Raw genomic sequence first — 26,132 nt, forward strand, 5'->3', positions numbered from 1 at the left:
TTCTCAATGTGACAGAAAGGACTGTAATTTCTTCGAATCAAAAGTTAAATCCATTTTTTTTCCTAAAATTTCTTCATAAAATGAGTCATAATACAGTCTGTCTTTAAAAATTACATGAAATAAAACTAGTGCATTAACCAAATGCAAAGTCCTGTACCCCCCCTTTTTTTTTTACCTGTATTTTTCTCAATAAAGTCCATGGATTCTTCACTGGCACTAAAATGACTGGAAGTTGCTTTTTTCTCTGCATCCTGTTCAACATCAGATCCAGTGTGAACTGATGAGTTTGTACTCATTGGTGACCGTGGCATATCTGTCAAGGAAATCCTACGACCAGTACTACTGCTCAGCATGGACTTGCTCATTAGAATCTTGGGTGAAGCTGTCATATCAAAGTTCAGTTTGATTTTCTCTTGTTTGTCTGTCTTTGCAGTTCCAGCAGTTGGGTTTGTAGGGTCTAATAACATTTGGTATTGATTGTTGGGAGTATATGGTGTCCGGAAAGGTGCGTAATTAAATACTCCAAATTTTCTACGAATGTTATCAACATAAACCTCCATTTCTTGCATTGCACTATTGAAGATGCTTTTAGTCTTTTTCACAGAAAAAGGAATTTCTTTAGACATGAGGTAGCAATTATTTATTGGAACCCAGGCCCTATATATAAAACAGAAAAATAAAGGTAATATAACTACATTTCACACCGGGGACTGACATTAGCAACTTTTGTGCACATACTAACTATTTTGGCCTAAGCATAAAGATACGCACACCTCAGATCATTCCAAAGGACCATCTCTACCTTCTTATTTTAATAGTTCAGTGCTTAGTTTTGGTAAGTAAGTAAATTGCATGTCTTAGATTATGACTAGTTTATTTCACTCTACCCAGTAACACATAAAACATGAATAAACACTAGTCAAATATGGCAAAATATTCCCTAATTAGAATAGTCTATGTAACTGTAAGACAACCATTGCTAAACATTCTATCTGTCATAGTTAGCAGAGAAATATAAAAAGCAGGTCAGGAAAAAAAAAAGACTTCACAAACACATCCTTCAAAACATTTTACACCCCATGTCAGGTTGATCAAACTCTCCAATGCCAGGAAAAGTTCTATCAACAAGCGTTGGACAGATTTTATTTATCATGAAATGAGGCAGACTCTAAACTAACTTGGAAGGAACTTTAACTAAATTATTTCATGGCCCTGTACAGTTGGGTTTTTTTTACAATACCTGGTTTTGTAACTGTATATAATTATATTTTCAATTCATGACAAATCAACTCGTATTCATCATGGATGGCTTTCTTCATGTAAGCAGAGGGTTTACAAACACAGAAAACTAAACTCCTTTTCAGAGCAAAACTGGCATTTTCAACACTGATTATATTTTCTCTATTTTTTTTTTTAATCTACAGTTGTGTGTTTATTCCCATAGTGTTCAGACAACATTAACAATTTTATTGGCCTCTTCCACCTTTAAGAACTACAGCTCTCTGCAGCACAAAACCAGACACAGGAATTAACTGGCATACTCACTGAGATAATATATGTATTAATCCTACAAACACATGACTTACATTCTACAAACACCATGTAAGAAACTAAAACTGTATGTGCTAAAGTATTACACAGTTTATTAGGGTCAAGATTCAAAAGACAGGACCCAAAAACTCCCAAGAGCACAAAAGTACAACAAGTATTTTGCAAGTGCAACCAAAGACATCCTTTGGTTAAATTCCCACCTGTCATGTTGGCCAAAGAAACGGGCATCAACTTGCCCGTCTTTATCCCTCAGTGCTTTAGCAGGCCAGAATGGAAAGCCTTTGAGTTTAGCCCAGACCAAAGGGTGGGGATTGCTCTAGAGGAAGAGGCAAAATACACAGTAAGAAATATAAGAATATTACCTTCAAATCCAATAAACAACATGATTTTTTTTTTATTTGTATGTATTACTTAGATTCAATAAAGATCCAACATGCACAAAGCACTTGCCAAATACAGGATTCCATTTTACTATATACTTGATATATACATAATAGATCTTGAAAGGACAAAATAATAAAATTATTTTTAAAAAATCCAACTCTTAAGTATCTCAATTAAACATGTCATAATTGCACCTTTTTTTTATTTATTTCTTTTTCATTTGTCCCCACCAAATATGTAGCATAATGTAAGTTCAGCAAGGTCCAATCTTTCAAAATCTCTAAGTCAAAGAGAGAACTTAATGGATTATACATTTCTACTTAAGAAGCTCAAGGAGTCTTCCCCAGTTTGTTGCAGTATTAAACAAAAAGAGAAAACAGACAACCTATTAATAGGTCACAACAGAAAAATCAAGACTCAGATTCATACCTGCAGAAAGAGACATTCACATTTCAGAAATCTTACCCTGAGTGCAAGTACCACATGCAAGCACAGACGACCCAGGAGCAGGTAACTTATATTTGAGGATAAAGAACTTGTGAACTGGTTGCTGACACCATTTGCAGTTATTTCTGACTGAATCAATCCTTTTGTGAAAACATGCAACTTTACAGCTAAACGCCTTTGATACAGTCTTGACTCCATAAAGGGCTACTTGGTAAACTACAGCAGCTTTTCCTGACTCAGTAACCCCCCGAGGTTTAAAACAATGGGGGGATAGCAAGCAACAGTTAAATGAGAACTGCTAGTTTAATGTACTAGTTAGACTACCATAATCCTTTAACTTACACAAGGCTCACAAAACCAATTTTCTCGTTTTTGGCAAGCAGCTAAATAACATTCCGGACATACTTCAATTTCATTCATCTGAAAAGAAAAAGCAAACCGTTACTGGAGACTTTAGAGTCCAAAGTATGATCGGTAGTATTATGTTAGTCTGTCTAGTTTGCTAGCATTATTTTTCCACAAATTTGTAGTCATAAATCCACATTTCCCAGGTGACCAAAAAGGCCAAGAGCATCCTGGCTTGTATCTGAAACAGCATGTAGGCCAGTAGGACAGAAGAAGTAATCACCTCCCTGTACTTGGCCGGTGAGGCCACATTGCGAACGCTGTGTCCAGTTTTGGGCCACTCACTACAAAGAGGACATTGAGGTGCTGGAGTGAGCGCAGAGAAGGGCAACAAAGCTAGTGAAGGGTCTGGAGCACAAGCCTGATGAGGAATGTCTGAAGGAAACGGGACTGGAGAAAAGGCGGCTCAGGGGCAAGACCTTATTGCTCTCTACAACTAGCTGAAAGGAGGTTGTAGCAAGGTGGGTGTCGGGCTCTTCTCCCAAGTAACAAGCAGTAGGACAAGAGGAAACGGCCACAGGTTGTACCAAGGGAGGTTTAGACTGGGTATCAGGAAAAATTTCCCCATCAAAAGGGTTGTCAAGCTTTGGAACAGCCTGCTCAGGGAAGTGGTGGAGTCAGTATCCCTGGAGGTGTTTAAAACCTCCAGGGACATGGATTAGCAGTGGACTTGGCAGTGCTGGGTTTACGGTTGGACTCAACGACCTTAAAGGTCCTTCCCAACTAAATAATTCTATGAGTCACTTGCTATGGACAGACACCTGTCTTTTTCTACCCCTGTAACATATGCATTCCACTTAATTTATCAGTTTTTACATCCCTCTTCAGATTGTATGCCATTGTCGTTTACTCCGGTCAGAAAAATACATCCTTTGTTTGATGCTGTATTTATTCCAGTGGTTAAGACTTATTTATCATAATTTCTTCCAATGGCAAAAATATAATGTCAATTGGGCATTTAATTTCGTAATTCATGCAGAACCAAAAATAATTTACTCCTTATGGTCATTATTATATAAACTAGTTAAGACACCAGTCTCAGGTTATACATGAATTTTGTTCTATTAAGAACTGCTACATTCTCAGAATTTATGTGAATCATCGATATCGCTGTATCAGCCTGGGGATAGAGAAAGCATTTCTTTGTTCAAATATATTACATTTAGAATAGCAAGTTTTTGTACTACTAAACATTATGGATTACCACTGAAATAAAATCAGTGCAGATGATCAGTTAAGAATGCATGCAGTCATTTTTTGCATTTATTCAGAGGAATTTCGTATTGTTACAGCAAAAGAACCACCAAAAAATGCATCTATGAATCAGAAGATGTGGGTCTCTACTTCCAGCTCCAAATATTAATTTAGAAGATAGGTGTCTTTGTGCAGAATCCATATAGCTCCTTTCTTCTCTTCTCTTCCCTCCCCACCCTGCCCCACAAGTCTTAGAGATGGTGAATATTCTAATGAAAGACACATTAGCAATGCCCTTGCCAGAAATCATTCTGTAGGCCATGGATATGCATAACTAAACATAAGAAAGCCTACAAAAATTATAGTTATGCAATACACACATTAGAAAATACATACTCTTTCACTCATGAATAACTGAAATGGAACACTTTAAAAACAGAGAACAATTAAGTTAATTAGGGCACTCATACCTCATGCTCACAGATTTTGATGATGACTTTTGCTGTTTGTGTCAATTTGTGATTTCCTGAGGAAACAATAAAATGCTTTAACCAGAAAACTGTCATGCTAGAATTATGATAAAATCAACAGGGTTTAGATTGAAAATTTAACACCGAAGACAAAAGAGAACATCAAAAGAGATGATGTAAAACCTATGTATAAACTTCACCCTTGCAAAAGCAGAAAGTAGGCACTCCTCAAGGTAACATCATACCAATCTTTAAACGTTCCTTTTTGAAGCCAATTGTAGCCTGCCCACCACTGATACATTCTTTCGTTGAGGGACATGCCATATGACATCCTCAGGTAGGTCTCCTGTAAAGCGCTGCACAACGCCAAACACTAAGGCAACTTTGGGGTTGGAACCAGATGATCTTTAAGGTCCCTTCCAACCCAAACCATGCTATGATTCTAACTTACTTGAAAAAAAATTTTAAGGTGGAACAAGCAAGTGACAACACAGGATGCATTTGGTCCTACAGTTTTATGTATGCCAATTGTTAAAAGAAATAAATATAAATTGTTGCGTTTAGTATGGTCATTAACAGGATATGGTCATTAACAGGAAGATATTTTCAGCATTTGCCAACTAGAAGTCTGCAAATTGCTCTATGATTTTAAGTATTTCAAAGTTTCATATTTGAGGACATAAGTACATATTAATACTTACCTCCATTGTAAATAATGCAGTTGTGCAAAATCCATTTGGCATCAGCCAAAAATGCTTCAGTGCAACCGTACATTTTCTTTTTAACATTCTGTAAAGAAAAAATTAAGAATGTGTCAAGAAACAAAAAGGAGTAAAAAGTAACAGCTTCTTCCTGAACATTGTTTCCTAACAGTCATACAATTAATAAAACTGACTACTTATTTGCTGTAAGATTTAGGATTCTAAATACTTAAGAATCTGCCAAATTCAGGGTGTCTTTTGACTGCCCTGAAAATGTATGAACTGTCTAAATTAACTCTAAATAATGAATTATTTAGATCAGCACCTTCAACATTTCCAAAAAAATTGTTAATTTCCTGAAAGAGTTTTCCATTCCATGTCTCTGCAGAAAAATGAGTCCTTGATTTCTTCTACTGGCACATCGCTTCCAGAAAACATCATTGGTCATAATAGATAAAACAGTATGTTTAATATTCCAGTCTACCCACCAGGCAAAGTAATTTGATTAGATAAAATCAGTTGCATGGTTTTGTTACACTTTTATATCATAAAGACATCAACCTCCACTGTAAGAACATGGAGAACGAAAATTTGCTGTCTTTTCATCAGGTCCTAGCAGAACAAAGCTCAGCAATGCTTCACTCTTCATTAAGCAGTAAAGAATGAGGAACTTCTTCATGATTTGAAACTTTTAAATTATTATTGAACTGAGAATGAAAGTCCTATTATCCACCTCTTGACTTTCTTTTTTCTTCTACACCTCAGGTGCAATGGAGATTACAGTATTTGTTGACTGATCAATAAAATGAGTCTGGAATGACCACTGGATACACGCCAAATGGTCCCAAACTAATGGACCAGTGACCCATTAACAGCTTACAGACATGATGATCAAATGCAAACTTTGGTTAATGAAGTCTTTCCACAGGATCATTCCTGAAATTAGATGAATTAATACAGGAGGAAGTCATCAGTGTAAAGTTGTCTTTTTTATACTGTTTTTCCTGAGCATTTGTTACTGGTTCAGACAAAACAATGGACTCGTTCAGTTGGCATATGATTGTTTTTGTAACTGAACTGGCACTTTTAACAACCAAACAAAAAAAGCATCAAGGTAATTTCAAGCAACCTCTCTCCCTCACTCCCATCAAACACTCCAGAAATTTTACTGACAGTAATCAAAATCAAGGAACTGCCCTCAGCATCATACAAACCTTCTCTAATGTACAAAGGTCCATTGGATGAAAGATATATTCTGCATAATCTGGGTGTTGATCCAGTGAAACTGGCTTTTGAAATGGCTCTGTCTGTTAGAAGAAAAAAAATAAATCACACTGCTTATTAATACTAAACCATTTCATCAATGACACAATACTCATTCATTTTCTAATACTACTTCCAACTCTGATGTCAGAGAAAATTCTTTAAAATTTAAATGTTGTGAAGTAATAAAGTATTGGCAGAGCAAGAGGAACTAAAAGGGCTCATTTAACTGATTTTTCACATGCTAGAAATAACAAATTGCAAAAGTTAGGTATTTTGTAAAACATACTGTTTTTTACAGTAGGGTATTTTTGTGGGGAGTATCAGATGAGGCTCAAACAGTTTTTAGCAGAATAAAGACACTAAATTTCCAATTCACTAGACTCACCTCTTTTTCAGACTCTCTTTAGAATCATAATTTTCAAAACAATGGTGGCTTGGTAATGCAAACACATTCAAACTTTTATCAGTGGGACTCTATATTGTATCTGCTAATGTGGAGGGACTGCAGTTCTTGGAACGCAACCAATTAAAATACTCAGGTACCAAAACAACAGGTTCTCAGTAAAATGCCTAAAGGACAAAATATCTCAATAGCATTCATTAAACATTAGCTTTCTGGCCACATTTTCAAAACATTTTGTCAATTCAATATAAACAAGCACAGACACTTCACTACTGAAAAGCAGCATTAAAGCTTCTAATGGCTCCATCTAATAGGATAGTATTTATCCCTCCAGAGTAAAAGGATTCCAAGAATCAAAATCTGTCAATACTTAAGAGTAACCTTCCTAGAAAAGGCCACTATTGTTCTGCTAAAATGCTTATCATAGATCAGAGTTGCAGAGAGCCCATGATTCCACACATCTGGTTTTCCCAACATTTTACTATAACACTGCAGGCACAGAGACACTCTCCCTGCTCCTATTAACAGGTACAGGAACAAGAAGGCAACAGGCATTAAGACAACCCTTGGTAATTCATAACAATTGTGTTTTGATTTACTGTTATCTTCACACATGTGGAAACTCGGCAAAGTTTGCATGGTGAGGACCAAATGATCAGAACTGTTGAAACACAGAAGTGAGAATGAGTGACTGGAATAGCTGAGGCATGGTGATCCTGAGAAGTGAGTCCAAGACAGACACACAGAGATAGGTACAAGTTGGAGGAAAACCTGTTTTACCTCTGTGATAAAAATTCATAGAACAGCAGCCTCACATTGCATGCAAGTTAATGGCACAGGTTTTCACCATACTGAGGAAAATTTCAACATTTTAGAAGTATATGATACAACTAACTTTTGTGGTAAGAACAATTTCTACTAACAGATAAAAACTAGGTTTTCAACGGTTATAATCAATAATATAACATGTCTGTGCCTAGGGTTCCTGTCCATGTAAGTGTATTGGTAAGAGATCGCATCTCCCCATTCCCCTTACACCTCAGAGACAGCACTGTCCACTTTCAGAGAATGGGAAACCACCATGTCCCACTGGAAAGCCACATTGTACTTCCACTACACCCAGAAGTTATATCAAGAAACCACATTTTAAATGCATTCCAAAACAGTCTATACAGCCTAAAGTAATCCGTACTAGACAGGTGGCAGACAGCACAGAAGCTGTCACAAGCTGATGAAATAAACTAGGTTCATAATTCACAAAAGGAAGCAAACCCCACGATTATGACAAACATAGGATCCAAGCATTAAAAATAAACTCATAAAAAAAAAAGGAGGGGAAAAAAAAATATCTTCCTTACCCCTGGCTGTTTCATTTTCTGTAGTGCAAACTTCAGTAAATATGATAGCTGTTCAATGGTGAGCATTGTCATAGCTTTACTCTGTGTTTCTATGCATTCTGCAACTGTGATTTTCTGTAAGTTAAGATTAAAGAACATTTTGTCAGCAAACATTTTTAGGTAAATTCTTCTCCACTGAAACATTCTAGCATTCTTCTCCACTGAAACATTCTAGCATTCAAACGGAAGATCATAACTACCTTATAAGAAACAAAACATTTCTGATGATGCAATATAAGTACTTCAGATGCTTGTTTTACTTGGGTTTTGTTCCAGGTATGTTAATAAATAAATAAATTAAAAAAAAAAAAGGAAAAAAAAAAAGAGTGAAAAGACCAGAAAATTATCCATCATCTTCAAGATCATGCAAAGTGACTATGTGAACACATAAGGTTCCCAAATACAACATGAGTTCACAGCAACGTGAACCAGTGAGAAGACCAGCTGAGTTCTAATGCAAAAAGTGATGAAAAAAAAACCCCATGCAATAAACCAATTTGCTTTTATTAAAGAGACTTTGATGCTAAATATTCTCCCCCCAGGAATCACCAGAGAGGAATGATTAAAATCTTCCTCAGCCCTGTAGAAAAAGAGAGTAATAAAATACCCACTTGTTTATGTAGACCCTACAGTGCCATTTTTTTCTGCACTGCTGCAGAGCTGATCAGGCCACTAGAAGAAGCACAAGTTAAACTAGCCAAAACTGCAGAATGTTTCCAGAATTAGAGGTGCCTGATAAAGAGATAACTCTTTGAAATGGTGCTTTCTCTAGACATGGAAACACAAAGGAAGTTGAAGACTTGTGCTAAGAAGGCAAACACAATCTGGGTATGCACACAGAAAAAGTGGTGCAGCAGCAATGGATGCCTCCTCTTCCGTAAATTTATTTCTGGTACCTCTACCAAGAGGTAATATAGGACTAAACCAGAAACATTACAAAACACAAAAAAGCTGCTTATATCTCACAAACAAGAATGAAATCCACTCCTGGTATCAAACTAACCTCACATTCTGGGCAAAACCAATCCCCCTCTGGTTCCGCTGTCAGTTTCAGACACTTAGCATGATAAACCCGAGGGCAGAGTTCACAGCAGAGGACTTGGCCTTCCCGATGACAAACCCAGCAATAGAAATCATTCCGTCCATCCTGTGGTACAACATCAACAGGGTCTGTGGTGAGTGGCTGCTTCATATAGTAAAACGGACCATGTCTTAGTTCTGACTGAAATGTAGGCAAGAAAAACAGGTTTGGTTTCAAAACAAATTTGCATTGTTTCAAATATTCATAATATATAAGCAGACAGCAGTTTACAGAGTTTAACATTTATGCAAGCACAGTATCTTATTCATTGCACAAAATCATTCATAAAGAAATTTACTTCTTATTCAGATGTCAAATGCTAGTTTGCACTCAAGACTGAAAATAATTTTTTGCGGCAAGTGAGGGCATCAAGTGCAAGACATGCAATCCAACAGAAGTCAGTAAACACTTTTATCTTCAAAAGAGAAGTATTGCTATAGAAGCCATTAGGTCCTCTAAACTCAGAATTCCATGGAGCTGTACAAGCTAAATACTGAGATTCTATTTAGTGGTGGCTAAACCTGGGAGAACTGAAGAAGTTAGTCCTGAAACAAGAAGTTGAACACCATGCAAATCTGTCCTAAGTTGCAGCAGTTCACAACTTTGTACAATGAAGCAAGCCAGTGCTGATTTTGATTAATAAGGCAAGCTGCAGAGTAGGACGACAAAGGAGCAGATTCATATCCTGAACAGCCAGTCACCTCTGCTACAGGAGCAGGAACACTGGGAGAGATTTCACCCACCATTTAAATGCATATCAGAATGTAAGACTCACAATCTCCACTGGTTTGCCTGCACCAGAAAACAGTGTTAACTTTGTAAACTGCATGAACTAGTCTTCCACTTGAGCCCCAGGCAGCTCAAAGATGACACAGCTGACGCCAAAACACAAGAAGTGAAGAGCCTGGCACGGCTAAAATGATACCTAAAAATACCCAGATACCTAAAGTTTATTAGATCTGCTTTGAAGAGCTAACATTTATATCAAAACTACATTGTATTTATTAATGACAAGCATATTGAATTTTTCTGTTTGATATTAATTATAGGGGTGGTTTGCTGAGAAGGGCATGGAGGGAAATAATCTTGAGTTTTAGGCAGTTTATTTAGCACAATTTTTTTATTCGATGTAAAACCGTTTGTCATTACGTTGCTTGTAACTATCCAAATGCTTGTCATTTGCAGAACCATTTTGTTTGGTTCTCGGGTAATTTTGCATGTATCCTACAACACTTACAAATCTGCAAGGTTTTAGACCCTTGAGTTGTCATATGCCCACGTGAGTTATAGAACAGTGCAACCATGTGCATGTTCCATACCTCTGCAGCAGCCTGTACAAAATCAGTCACACAGGGCATAAATTAACATCACCAGAAACCACCAGCATGCTAGCTTGGACCATGAAATTTCTAGATTTCTAAAGTTACAAAGGACAAAGTCTAATTATTTGCATGAATAGAGGACCTTCAAGGTCAAATTAGATGATGCAGAATTGAAAACCCAGCTGAATATGTTTTATCTCAAAAAATACACCAGAAAAGATATAATCTGCAATTATCTAACACTGAATAATATTTTAGGCGAAGAAAGGCTGTTACCCACAAACACCCCCAAAGCATTCCGCTACCTAAAATTTCACTCTGCCTTCTATCAGTTTTGGTGGTTTTCATTCTTATTATACAGATGATACCACTACTAAAAAGGCACTTTGTTCTAACCACAGAAATGGGCAAAGTGCTATTTTCTGTACTTTCTCTGCCTATATATTTAATCATGTAACATGACAACACTTTCACAAGGAAGGTTCTAAGATACCCAGTGGAATAAGAGGGACAGCATAAGGCCTGAACTACATTTCACATGTATTGCTCTATAATCATTCAAACAGATACAAAAGCATATGGAAACCCAAAGTGAAGAAGAGAAAGTTGCAGTTTACAGTGCAGAAACATGTTTTGTTTGCAGCTATTATGCGCCGCAGCTGTGAGACCAAACTCTCAATAGTGTATACGTGGAGATGCAGCTACAGGGCATTTCCTCAACTGCAGATAAAGCAAATTACCAGTTAATACATATGCTGACTTTGAAGTGGGTATAAGCAGTATATCCACACTGAACTCCTAAGAATCAAAGATACTGCTTTAAGACAAAATATAAAACCTATGAAACTGTTCCACAGACATCATCTCATAACATCCAAACTGAAGAGAAGTCCATTTCTGCTAGAGCATGACAGGAATTATTTTCTGTTCAAAGATGCTTGTATCTTTTGGACATCTATCACCTTGTTTTGAGACTCAAAAAATACCCAAACAACAAAAGTAACAGACTAAAAAGTAATGACTCAACTGCATCAAAGGATCTTTTCAATTGTACTAATCACAGTAAAACTTCAAGAGTTTAAGTTTTAACAGTTATGAAAAAAAGCTTTGTTTTCTCAACTTTTCACAACTAGCCAATTGAAGCTCAAATAGGTGACAGCTTGTTTTAAAGTCTTCATATTAATGTTATTAAGACCTGTAGAATGACATAGAAAACTGAAGAAAAAACAACAGTATTGTAGTGCTGTTCTGGGGAGAAAAAGACCACTATTTATATTCAGTTTAAATTAATATTGAAGCTAGTAGTAATAACAAGCTAACAAATTCAATTACATTAAAACTGACCAACTAAGTGTTGTAAGTTCCTGATTTTTAACCTGTCTTAGCTACATTCTACAATTCCATAATTCTTTGCTTGTATTTCAACACTTTAAATACCTGTTGGCACCATTCTGAAGATCTGTTAGTGCATCCACAAGTAACATGAAGCTTTATGCAACTATAACTTTAGTAATGGTATCTTGAAATATTCAAATATTGCAAAACACTTTGTAATGTAGAATATTAAGTTAGAGGTTTCCAGTGATGTTGTCATACCTCAAAATGGATTTATCAGCCAATCAGAACCACAGCTATCAGCTAAATTTTACTTGAAACTTAACCTGAGAGCAAAACAAGTAACTGTGTATGCTTAGCTCACATCTGTTCAGAAGTAAAAGAATCTTTTGCTAACTTGTAACAAATACAGCAAAATAAGCAAGTCTGATTGCTTTTCTTCGTTAGATACTGACAACTTTATTCTATCCTGTAATATTTCAGGTCTGAGATACCTGGAAAACAGAAAAGGATTTACAGAGGGGAATGTATCAAGTTCAACAACTACAACTGTGTTTTCACATATATTTTTAAATGCATGAATAAAATGTGGAAATTAATACCCTAAGACTTAATTCCACTTTGTAAAATTATCTCTACACTGCACAGTTAGAAGCTCAGACTTCAGTGAGGCAACATCTCTCCAGTAAACATCCAGGATGTAGAGGAATTTTTACAGCCTTCAGAGAAGTTCAGTGAAAGCCAAACCGACAACATCAAACTAGTATAAGCATGCCTACCAATACTATTCCTAGATCTCCAATTACCCTTAAACAAAATACTCTTGACACTAAAACTGTTCTTTAGCAAGGCCTGATTTATTCACAGTCTTTGTTCCAGGACAACTGCAATGATTAGAAATTTCATCTTCTTTTCTAACCAGTGCAATCATACCAGGATAATATTTAATGTGGATGCTGTTACTCCAGGAAAAAGTGCTTTAAACCCTCAAAACTTAATCTTGTGTTTATATGATCCTGGCAAAAAACACTGACACAAAAAAGCACTCTGAAAAATACACAGGTCTGTCATTATTAAACTAGATGAGAAATTATTTCAGTAAGGCTAAAGACTGCTTTCACGTAACCTCCTCCAAGACGATGCAGGTACTTTACAGCATTTGCTATCCAGTACACTTCATGTAATTCTTTCACTTGCATCACACAATGAATCAGAATTATTAAAGCCTTCTGGAGTCAAGTTCTTCTAAGAACTACAATAAATGCTATAAATTCAATATTCAGAAGACACTGAAAATAAGGTATCAAGCATGAAAACAGATAAAAGTACTGTCAAGGTGACTCTTTGATTTAATTGGTTTGGTAGGAATGTACACTGCCCAACAATTTAAAGGATGAGGAGCGAATCTGGAGAGTACCAAGGAAAGAACTGGACTTTTACTAATAATTGGCAATAGGTCTGAAAGCAGGTGAGGGAATTCCACTGACATTATGAGATCTTTCTTAATCTAGGGTATCAGGCCACAGAACATTTCCTTTTAATGGCTTTAATTAATAACAGCTATTATTGTTGTTACTATATTCCTTCATAATAATCTCATTCAAAATGGCATTTATTGGGTATACATCTTACTAGCTTTATGAAATCAAAAACCAGGACGCAGGTGGTATTCCTCATACAGATGTAAAACCAAAATAAATGAATATCCAAATCCAAGTTACACTGCCAACTCCCACACCCACTGTATTTAAAAAAGAATATCCACTTCTTAGTAAAAAAATGGAGATTCCTAAAGAGAGAGCTCCTGATCAGCTGTCTCTACATCCTTCATTGTTTCATATTCTAGCATAACAAGACCTTGAGTTCTCTTACCTGCTCTTTATTATTACTGTTCAATAGACCAGGTTTCTTTTTCTTTTTTATAGGACTTGTTGATGCATCCTGTGGTGAGTGCCCATTAGAGGAATGTGGAGGGCTGGGAAATTTCCTTTTTTGTGCTGTGCGTTCAGCAGAGCCAGGATCTATAGCAGATACAAACAATATGGTTGAAGAGGTTTCTGAATTAAAAGCATGTAAACAAGGTTATGGTTTGTCATTCATACTCCTTTACTGAACTGAATAAATATTCTCATTTGTCTTTCACCCAGTCACTGACAAAGCTAAAAGCACAGACTGGCTAAGCCATGCCACTGTTAAGTGAAACCTCAATACAGTAATTTAGATTAATATTAAATATTTTTTTCTTTTCCCACAGCATTCTGGTCATCTCCAATTTTAGTATCTTTTAAACTGTAACAACATTTCTTCTGTAGTTTAGCAGAGTGCTATGCTAATTTGTCATATACTTTTAAAGCAGAGAAACATTAACAGATCTTAACAGCTTTGCTCAAGTAATCTAGGAATATAAGCAACAGATGTTAAAACATGGTAAGAGGAAAGTCAGTCCTCATCATTTATTACTCATATTTACATAAATGTATTGAAATAGGTCAATACAAAAATGAAGTTGTCCTATAGTCTGACAATAAATACACCATCTCAAATAGTCATTTGCAGTACCTGTTAAATTGAATTATAAATTAAGACTCCTAGTCAAGCAGAAACCTTTGACAGCAAGAGAGCAACAAACAGCAAGTGACATAGCTTCAGTGTCTCTCACAGTCGGGGCTCTCACACTGAATCAAGAAAATTACAAGAGCAGTTTAACAAGTCACAGCTTCCATCTATGCCTGAAGTTACTATCCCAAGTAACAAAGCTGGCAGAAGGGAGCATGTGCCTGTATCTCAGTTGCTCTATGTCACGGATTGTCATTTTAGCGTAAACTCGTCATACCAGCAACTAAAGTAGCACTGGTGGCTCTGAACTGCATTTTATGAAACTTGTGCAAAATTATTTAAAAAATTAGAAGGAAATTGGTACATAGCTCTATCGAACTACTATCTACTGTGATGATTTTCACGTCTGCCTCACCCCTCCAATTATGTTAAAGTATTTGAATTCTTCAAAGATTTTTAATTCACCTTTTTTTAACACGGTCACAAAACACTTGTTTTGTGTTCATTAGAATATTCAGAAGGAATTATTTACAGCCTTAAAAGAGTTAATGCACTTTAGAAAAAAATCACTGATAGGCTTATCAGAAATATCCTAGGTGAAAATAAGAGCATTTGCAACTTCATTTTGTCAGAACAAAATTTAAATGATTCATAATGAATATGGAATGCTCAGCTCAATTACAAAGAACTTGCTGACATTTTTCAAAAAAACCAAGTATGGAATCAGCTGTAATAGACAATCACAGAACAGTGAAACAATCTTGACAAAATACAAATGAAAGTTCAACAAAGTTGGTTTAACATGTTCATTATTTCCTTAAACTTTTAATGCATGCAACAAAACAAAATAATCGATAAAACCAAAGGGATCAGACGTCATCAATGATATCTTAGAGAAACAACTGAACCCTTCCCAAAGTCATTCCCATATTTTCAATCCCCTACTTGCATGTGCTAGTGCAAATATTTTGTGGCTGCACACTAAGGAAAAAATCTGTCTGAAAAATAATTTTGTCCTGAGCAATTTTTTTTTATGACCCCATTCATTGCACAGCCACATAAACATTTGTAATGCATTCAGCGAACCAGTTATACTGAATGGGAACGTGTAGCTGGAAGGAGAAATGCTGCTTTTGGTATTAATGTCTCCTTAAAGTTTTTTCAGTTGAACAACAGTTTTTAGCAGATACTTGACAGCAGCCAGATGCAATTAAACTGCTGGTTGCCATGATTCTATTATCCTTCCCCTCTTGGACCTGTATCCTTGCCTTCCAGGCCTCACTGGGTGATCAGTTGACCTGTCTTCGCTGCCAAGTCACCAAAACTTCACTGAAACACTTCACCTGAAGTTTCCAATGAATCTCAGAGGTACCAGAACAACAACCAGTAACTGGATCAACTTATCAAAGTGTGTCCATTGTCAGTAGATTTAAAGTAACAATAAAAAGGTCCGCCAAAATATACTGAAAGTTCCTCAAATACTGAAAACCACAGCACTGGACTATTTCACATAGGCAGTGGACAATCGCCTTTCTCCCACAAATGCCTCCCAACCTGACTTTTAACTGCTTATTGAATGAGACAATTTTCTTGAGCTACAACATGCCTCTCTGGGAATGATTTAAGGAGTCTCACACACAACGTAGCCACTGACACTCTCTCATCAGACCGTCTTACAAGTGGGCCAGTAAAACACAGAATAGCTTCAAACTGTATTCAGAGTAAGTCCCTGTCAAATTGAAAAGCTCCACTGAATCTCATTTGAAAATAAGGCAATTGGACATGTGGCACAAATCTTAGATGGCACAATAAAGAACTGGATTAGATTTCTACATGATTTCTGTATTTTGTGCAAGTGTGGAGGTGAAACAGTCAATAAGGAGAAGTAAAAATTGGCTGCAATAATGATTTCAACAAATGGAGGTAAGATTAGCAACCTATGTGCTCCCCTCAACAGAAAAAAAGTATTTGGAACAATAGTTGAGCATGAACTATGAACAAATTACTTTTCTGTTGTGAAAAAGGGTAAACAATACTGCTGTAAAAACAGGAGTGATAACATATGATGTAATCATGAATGCTTGCAGATATGCTTAAGTTTATTGAAAATATTACTTAGTGGAAAGAGTGGAACAATGTCAAGCAGCCACACAATTACTAACATAGCAAAACATTTTGAAAAAATATGCTCAAAAAACCCACGATGCCACTAAAACTTACTCAGGGTGCAAGCGCAAGAAGTGATCCGAAAAGATATTTCTAGACTAAATTGCATTTCAAGAACTTATGCTATCTACGTGTATGGAAGAAAAAACAATGAAAGATGGAAAAGGTGTAGTGGAAGAACTCCTGTGCAAGAAAAGGTGTACTGGTCTACATCAATTTGTGAAAAATACTAATCTTAACTACTATAATGGCACAGCATGACACTTTTTTCAGATGGGTCCAGACACGTGAAAGATGTTCACAGCTGATTAGGTAACAATTACATTACCTCTTTTTTTTTTTTTTCTTTCAGTTCCTGAAGCTTTTACAAATTTTTTCCCAAATATATAACTGCACAGAAAAAAGTGGTTTTGACTTCTTCCTACACAATTCTGTGGAAAACATGGTGCTATATGGTGACTTCTGGTTGACCAAAAAGCTTGGTAACATGTGCCAAGGTAACAATTAAGAAAACTCTAAATAAATGTGAAAACCATATGAAAAGATAGATGGAAGAAGATACAACTGAAAGAGGGATGAGAAATGCAGGAGCATTTGCCTATTCCAAGTTTTATTCAACCAGAATAGCTGCACCAGGCTAACACCACATGTAATTTCAACAATCCTAGGAAGTGTCTGCCACCTGAGTTCTGGAGGCACAGCTATTTCAGCAGTGCTGCCCAGCAGAAACTTAGTGTTGGCTCTCAGAGAAATTCTCTGTTGACTTAAGTTATAAAATTTTGGCAAAATGTAGTTAAGCTGGTTTAAATAAATAAACAAAAACTTTTAAAGTTTTGAGTTTTCTTTGACAGTAAGAAATGTGGGGTTTTTTTTCCTTTCCACCCCTCCCCTTTTAGACTTGTAGGCAGCATTTAGGACCAGTTATATTCTGACATGCCTAGGCTGAATTAACCAATATGATGTGTCTGAGACCATTGCTGCTACTTGACTCGTTTCAATTCAACCAAATCTGCCTCTGACTCCATTTAGGCCAAAATTTAGATTGATTTGACAATGTAAACAATTACCAGGTGAGGTATGTCACCTACACATATGAAAAATACCATGCCTGCCTCCTCCCCTCCTTGAGCAATTATGACAATAAGCATCCTAATACAGGCACAACTACACTGACAGAAAACTAGATGGGGCTTTTTTCAGTTTAGCTAATTCTGCCACCTGTGCATAACTCCTTTGGCTGGTATATGCTTCATACACCCCAATCCAGCTATCCCAGATGAAACACTGCAGCATCAGTCTCAGCTAAACCAAAACCCACAACTTAACCAAAGTGATCAAACCTAAAACCAAACCAGACTCTGAATTCTACTTTTTTAATTGAAGTAGAATGGAGCTTATTCAGCATGTTTGTGTTCAGAATGATCAGCAAAAATAGCATACCATATCTTTTCTCATCTTTCCATCACCACACAGCTCAGAACAGCACGTGCAATGTCAGTCTTTCTATCTTTATTGTAATTTGCAGTTCTCAACAGAGACTTCCCATACGTTAAAGGCAGTTGTAAGTAAACCACTCAATGTGAAGTGATGACCATGCCTTCATACTTGTTTTCCCAATGCAGAGATCTGCAAAATTGTCTCTCTCTACAGCAAACTTCCTCCTCAAAGTACTCACAAGGATTCTGAGCTTGAGTCTCTCTCCAGCAAATAAAGCCCTCACTGTAATTCACTAAAGAGACAGGCTTTTATTTCCAGACTATGCAGACATAGCTTAAACCGGGTGAGTATAATTTTCTGCCCTTTGGCTTCCATTTCTTACTCCCAGGCACAAAACAGCCACCAGTGGGGCACACTAGTTTTCTTTCAGGTCTTCAGCCTCAGGTTGTGAGGATTACAAAGAAACTGCCTATGACACTGCAGGTTGTGCCTTGGCTTTAAGTATGAAAACAGAAAATCAGCTGTAAAGTTCCTCGTCATTGGCCTGCCCCCATGATGTGATGCTTCTCACTTTTAAATGCTGTTTTTTCCTAAACTGATTCAGGGTCTGAACCATATCTTCTATGTTCCATACATTGCCAAGTGCTATACTGTAAACATTCAATAGCAATGATCCCTGACAACTAATGGAGAAGTATCATTTTTCTCAATGGAAGCCGGTGCTAACTCAGAACATGTATAAAAGCAAGATGTTGTTTTCCTTGCTCTTCCCATGACACCCAAATGTAATTCTTCCTGAAAACAAGCAACACCAACATGTCTTACTGTAAGAACACAGCATAAACTGGTCAGTACCAAAGACTTATCAACAGTGATGTCTTAAACCCCCTTATGCCCTCCATTCCATAGACCTCTTTTTGTTTTTAATTTTAAAACTTCCTTAAGCTAAATGCAATGCAAGTAATTCCAGACTAAAATCTAAATTAAATCATGTCTATGTATGTATTTCTAAGCATCTATTACACTTGCACTATAGTTTCTCTGCTGACAAGATCTTAATGAGAACTGATATCCACAGCACATTACACAGATCTAAGTTAAGGTTTCATAGTACCCTTCCACAGATACACCTTCTTCCCTTTTTTTTTATTCTAGCACTGTTGTTTGTTCATTCAGGAAGCCAGATGGTTTAGATAACCGATACAGCCAAAGCCAACAAAATCCCAAAAAATTAATTTCAGCTGAACTAGCATACCAACAAGTCCCAAAATTGACAGTGCCAGTATAAAGGAGAAGGATGGAAATGTGGCTGACGTGAAGGAGCATGCCAGCATGGCAGGTCTCACTTAGATCAGCATATTGCCTTCGTGCTGCATCCTCAGTGCAACAGACAGCAAGCCAATTAAGAAAAGCCTGAGTAAACTGGTCTTACTATACATCATGATTTTCAAATTCAATCTCACAAAAACGTTTAGCAAACAAAACAAAAACCTTCTCAAAAAGTGTGGAAATTTCAGGATAAAAGTTTTTTACTGTCAGCAGAGAACTGCCCATTTTTTTGAGCTGGTATGGAAGGGAAGAAATGTTTTGCATTTCAAAATGAAGCACAGACAATCAAAAGATTTATCTTAACTGCATGAAGTTTACTGTAATTTATGAAGAGTATTAGTTATTCAAATTCTGTACCTAATTTTCTTACATTTATATTCACGTTGTATGAATAATGGGCTGTTATTAAGTGGTAATAATCTACTGCTTGTAGAACAAAACTTTTCTGTTATGGAAATTTCAGAAAGCGCGAAGAGGGAAACTCCGAAACACACTTGTTTAAACAGGAAAAAAAAAAATCATCAAAAAAGGTTTTCAACATGAGTTGTGATGAAGATGGTAAATTAGCAGTCATTTTGGTTTTCCAAGAGCCAGAAACAGCAAGGTATTGTTTCAGTGAAAGCACTATTTTAATCTTCCAGAAACAGTATTAGATGTCAGTAAACTGAGACTTAGTTACACCAATAAAAGTTTTCTGTGATTTAAGGAGGTTTTTGATATCTCAGTGCAAGTGGGTCGAATATGCAAAATCCTGAATTAATGTTTCCAATTAGAAACCTACTCAATTGTTCTACGTAGGTTAGACACTCGGCAAAAATGTTACTTAAACACAGTGAGCCCAAGGCTACTTCTGTTAACTATCCCTTTTATTATGACACAGAATAGTTCTGCCAACATTTGGTGAACCAGATCAAGGAATTAACTTAGATTAAATGTAACAGAACAAAAGAACAAAAATTCATGAAAGCAGTTTAATGAAGAATTCATCTGATAGCTGTAAGAATCAGCCGGGCTAGCTGTTGCAGTTTAATCCCAGCTGGCAACTAAGTACAACACAGCTGCTCACTCACATCTCCTGCAGTGGGATGAGGAGAAGAATCGGGGGGAAAAAGGTAAAACTCATGGGTGGAGGTAACAGTATAATAACTGAAATAAAATATTATAATAATAATAGTAATGAAAAGGGAGGCAACAAAAAGAGAAAGAAATAAACCCCAAGACAGCCAAGAGATGCACAATACAACCACTCACCACCCGCTGACCGATGCCCAGGCAGTCCCCCAGCAGCGATCAGCCTCCCCCAGCCAACTCACCGCAGTTTATATACTGAGCATGACATTCTGTGGTATGGAATAGCCCTTTGGCTCATTTGGGCCAGCTGTCCTGGCTATGCTCCATCCTGGCTTCTTGCGCACCTCCTTGTTGGCAAAGCATGGGGAACTGAAAAGTCCTTGACTTAGAGGTAAACACTACTGAGCAACAACTAAAGCATTCATGTGTTATCAACATTATTTTCACACTAAACCCAAAACACAGCACTATACCAGCCATTAGGAAGAAAATTAACTCTATCCCAGCTGAAACCAGGACACTAGCTTAAAAAAGACAGCAGCATGAGAGAAAGTACAAGACTGTAAAGGTGACTGAAGACTGCTTAAGCTGTCATTACCCCACAGAAATGTATAATTATGCCTTTAGAAGGACAAGAACAAAAACAGAAAACTGACTTCCACCTAGACTGTCACTCCTCTCTTTCCTCCTCCTCAAAAGCTCTGAATACACATACTTTAAATGGTGTTGAAGGAAATCACTGAAGAATTCTGACAGAACAAGGAGCAACATTAACTCCATTGTCAGCATCATTACAGTCCAATTTGACAGAACAGGCTTCAGTTAATAATTTATATGGATTCTAGAACTGTGAAGTCTCCCAGTTGTATTTATATGCTGAATGGTTGCTAATAGATTTATGATTTTTCAAATTCATTACCTACAATAGTATAGCAAGCTTAACTCTCTTCAAAACACTTAACAAAATCATGGATAAATCTGTTAGAACTTATACTCAACTTTGAGGCATTTTAATCTTATGCCAGAATTTTGCAACATGATACAGTTGCAATCAACCACTAAAGCCCTGTTCACATTCCAGAAACTTCAATTGATGCAATTAATCCAATCCAGTTGCTTAATGTAATAAATAACAGAGGTTAGCCCTGGCTGTGTAAATTCTGATCCACTCCTACTACATTACAATTTCACACAAGTACAAAAAAGATACTGTTACTTCTTTCTTCATTGTAGGACTTCTGAAGATAAAAGAAAAAGAAACATGTCCCAACAACTTGCAACCTAAGAGATGTAAGTTGTTTATAAGCTAGAGCCTGGATGTATACAGGGGGATGTGCTGCCCCAAGGCACTCTGAAGACCCCCTGTTGACTACTAAGTAACAAGGGCCCTGCTTTGGAGACAGAAGCCTCCGGTGGCACTTCTACTTAGTGGAGGATTCTCAAATTACAGTTCACATTGGAGTGAGAATCTCATCTCTATGTGATTAAATACTTGGTCGCTGCAAAGAAAGTTGATACGCAATTTACTATTATGAAACTGTTACAAAACATATAATGTATTCTGGAAATTCCATTTTACTAGTCATTTTGCATTTATATTCATAACATCCAAACCTTTTACCACTGAGAGAAGCCCCTGAGACCAAAGCCTTCATCAACACAAACCTGCAGCAATACAAAAGCTGTAAAAGCTAGAATTCTCATTGTTAAGCACTAGTGTTTCAGCATATGATTTTACGACAAGCTAGACCATCTAATACCTAGTTGTCACTCATGGAGACAACTCTGCTCCTAGCAATGACATCTGTCCAACTCCCTAGTGATCTGGCTCAGGGAGATAGGCAGGTAGAAAACAACTTCTATACCTAAGTCCTTAACTGACTCAGAAGAGGACTGGCTAAGAGCCAGCATAGATGTAAAGGCAATATAAGGGACGTATGATTGATGACGGGAGGAAGAGAGTTAAAGAGCTCCTTTTGACTAGTCACTAAACAGGCAATGGTTACAGTACTAGCTGAAACGAAACACACATGGAAGTCCATCTGCCACCACAGCTAACTACTGTTGGCAGGCAGTTAGTTTTTTAGCAGAAAACTAATGCGAAAATTAAAAAAAAAAAAAAAAAAAAAAAAAAAAAACCCACAACAAACAAATTCTTCCAGGTTAATAGGATGAAAAAGCCCAGTGGAGAGTTCACTGCTGTCCAAAGAGAACACTTAAATGCAAGTGAAGATAGAATGCCACCAAAACAATTCAGTTTGTTATGCTGCTCTGGAACCACAACTTGGAAATACTCAGAAAATTATCTTGCAAGCCCCATCCTGAAGTACTTAATAAACAAAGTTTAAAAGTAGGCCATAGGGCAAGAACAGGAATATAACAAGTTGTTTCTGTCAGACATTTAATGTATCATATGCAGTGGACAAAATATTATAATAATCTATTCCATAGCCGTTCTCCTTTGCTAAACAGCAATCCTCTGTTGACTCCGTTTTATGTTTTGGGACCCTTAGTATTCTCATTAAGCTGTCATTTCCCATTTCCAGTTCTCAGATGCCTTATGCCTTCTTGTTCTGATCAAAAGCCTCGTGTATTTTAAAACCTTGTCTCTAGTAAAGCTGCGTACACAGAGATTATAAGCAGATTTAAATTATAACTGCTACAGTAACTCTACTTCTCTTCCCTTCCCCACCTCACCAGATGTCTGTCCCCACAACATTTTGCAGACAGGCACTTGTATATAATAGTAGGGTCGATCTGTTCATGATTCAGACAAAAAACTAATACTATAAAAAATTATCAAATTTCTGCCAAATCAGCTGCTTGATATAGCTTACTATGCAACAGTATAAGCATCAGTGCCAGCCTAAGGAGAAAGGTAGAAAAATGCAGCTGAAGATGAGTGTGTAGGGCTGCGTAGCTCTAACCACAGCTACAGACTCACTCTTACATATCACATTATAAAGTGTAAGTAAGAAGTGTCAACTATGGTTTTAAGTTCTAGTTTTATTACAGCTTAACCCTACCTAAATGCTTGCTAACAAAGCCCTATACTTCCTGCACCCAACTGGTATACTCCTGCCTTCTCTCTTAAACCAGTTCTGGCAGTCTACCAAGCCATTTCAGCACACTAAGCTAGTAGAAAACTATTCATGTTTTATGGTTCAGCTAAGTTTCTTGCCAGCTTAGGTATGGAAGGAAGTGGATAAAACTGCTGCATTGAGCAGTTTGACCAGCTTAGGCTGCTTTGAAACCACCACCTTACTTAAACCAATCCAACGGCTATGTTAACACCCTTGTTACAGATTAAACAATGCATGTTGCAGCTTAGCTTAAAATGAACTGGAATTGATTTATAGCAATTAAAATTAAAGTGCTTATACCAAAGCAAGAATGTCCATGAAGAGGTCTGCATCAGGCTAATTGGTTTTAAAGCAATTTAATTTATTATCCTATAACTTTCTTTCGACATGGCCTCACATGAGCTGTACAAACTGTAGCAGAGCAAGTTAGGTTACTAACTTGCAGCATCGCAGCTTTTCCAGTACAAGTGTGAAGTCACACAACACCGCTGACTGATCTCCTGCACAGGCTTTTCAGACCATCAAAATACCAAACAAAGAAGAGCTGCATGCTTCCCTTAAGGGTTTGGCTACACAGGGTCAGTTTAATCGTCTACATTCTTTCTAAAACAATGTAAAACTCCGAACAAGATTAAGATTACAAGAGGATACATCCCACCAGTTCAGAACCCTGATGTACTTTTCCTGCCTTATACAGAGTATAACTAGTTGTACAATTCTGGTATGTGACCCTTCTGCTGCAGAAACACTGCACTGAACAGAGAACCTTGTTTCAATCCAAATAACAGAAGTCCAGAATAATTCATTTTAGCAGGTCTACAACAGGGCCAGCTCTCGGCAGATGACATTTATGATCCTTTTATTTTTTACGCAAAACTACACCTTCAACTATAATGAAGTTCTACTACTAATTCATAGATTAGGCTAGAAATACAGCAAAGCAAGATGACTTACAGGCACGTCTCAAGATTTCTTTACAACACACACCACTTCACTGAAAAAAATATGTGCCTGCAAGGGCTTGCGGTGAGTAGTTGTTACTTTTGCCCACAGAATGGTGCTGGCATGGGTTTCCTCAATATACATGTCAAATTTAACAAAACAATTAAAGCAAAACATTATCTAGTTGAATATCAATTCCATTATTATTATTCAATCAATTCAATCTCTTGTTAAGTTTTATCTTTGCTATAGTGATGTACAAAGGCTGTTCAGATCACTCTCACTGGTGTTTAAGGGTCCTACTGTGTACAGACCAGCAGCAACTTCCACGCAGTGACAGCCTGGGCCAATCTAAACTAGCACTGTGGCAATCCTGTCTTTGTCTTCCAAATCCCTTTCCTTTCAGTCACTACCCAATCTTGCCTATAAGCTGGTTCAGGGAGTTGTATCAACAGTAAACTCAGTACAAAAACAGGCGCCTTCTTCTGCCAGGTTAGCTCCCCCAAAATTCACCAAATTGACCAGAGACCACAAAGCAAGGGGAGCTGCAGGATCAGGTGGCTGAGAAGGCTGGGAGATGGAAGACTGACCCTTTCAATAACCACAAGGTATTAAATCAGCTCACTGTCCTGGGAAATGTCATCTTAACCCTACAAAAATAAAAAGTAAAAAGTTTCCCATGGGCTTAATTCATTGCAACAGTACACCTTGAGTGAGGTCAGACCAGCATTAGAACTAATGTAAGGGAAAAGTACTTTTTGCATGGACCATATACCTGATCCCAAGTAAAGCAACAGAATGAAAATGCAGGCATCTACATAAACAGGTATCAGTCTCATAAATAATTTTCAGACATTATGTCAGTGACATAACTAATAGTTTAGCTCCCTTGATGCATGTGAAACTCTCACTAGTACTAATATTTGGCCAAAGTCTTTCTAAGGACAAATGAAGGTGAGATTTCATGGGCAGCTAAACGCATCTAATAATTCCCTTTGTCTCTTATACTGAATTCTCATATTCACCAAACTTTCACAAACTGGTCACTAAACAGTTTTAAAGTTGGTTAGAAAGTTCGCGCAGCTGGGATCTGACAAAGACCACAAAGGAAGTAAGCAGTGGGAGTACAAATCTGGGAGCTTACTCCATTCAGTAGCAATCATTAAAGCAACAAAAAATAGTTCACTTTCTGCTGGCTTAGAAAACTGAAACACAGAGACAAGTAAATATCAAAAGCAGTCCAATGATGAAGACTGATATGCAAGGCCAGAAGCAGAGAAGGGAGAAAAGGATAGGCAGAAGAAGTGAAAGGGGCAAGCAAATCTCTTCTGAGCTGTCAGACTGTACATACTACCTCATCTAACCATATCATGAGAACTGAAACAGGAAATTTACTGTCCATTAGTACAAGACCTAAATGCAATTTAATAACCATGTTACCTACCCAAGCTACCTCATTAAAAAAACAAAGGAATGCACATGATCTGTGCCACACTTTCAAGACAATTACATCTGCACATTCAGGATTAACTAGACTTATGACCCCTGTAGTAGAAATGTGAAAGTAAGTGGGTATGTGCCAGAATTTTAAA

The 26,132-nt window shown here is 37.0% G+C and overlaps 1 protein-coding gene across 14 annotated transcripts in view; it reads right to left on the reverse strand.

Moving 5' to 3' along the window:
* ZMYND8 (zinc finger MYND-type containing 8) overlaps nt 1–26,132 on the reverse strand; it is a 76,862-nt gene that overhangs the window by 20,815 nt on the left and 29,915 nt on the right. For 11 of the 14 annotated variants that reach the window (XM_080404939.1, XM_080404940.1, XM_080404938.1 and 8 more), the window contains 9 exons: nt 13,829–13,977; nt 9,222–9,440; nt 8,180–8,293; nt 6,367–6,459; nt 5,153–5,240; nt 4,452–4,507; nt 2,725–2,802; nt 1,752–1,867; nt 176–657 (listed from right to left, as the gene is read on the reverse strand). In XM_080404939.1, coding sequence (XP_080261065.1) covers nt 176–657; nt 1,752–1,867; nt 2,725–2,802; nt 4,452–4,507; nt 5,153–5,240; nt 6,367–6,459; nt 8,180–8,293; nt 9,222–9,440; nt 13,829–13,977 — 1,395 coding nt within the window. The other 3 variants (XM_080404933.1, XM_080404936.1, XM_080404937.1) reach the window with 3 other exon arrangements.

The sequence above is a fragment of the Falco punctatus genome, assembly GCF_963210335.1.
Source record: "Falco punctatus genome assembly, chromosome: 10".
NCBI lineage: Eukaryota > Metazoa > Chordata > Aves > Falconiformes > Falconidae > Falco > Falco punctatus.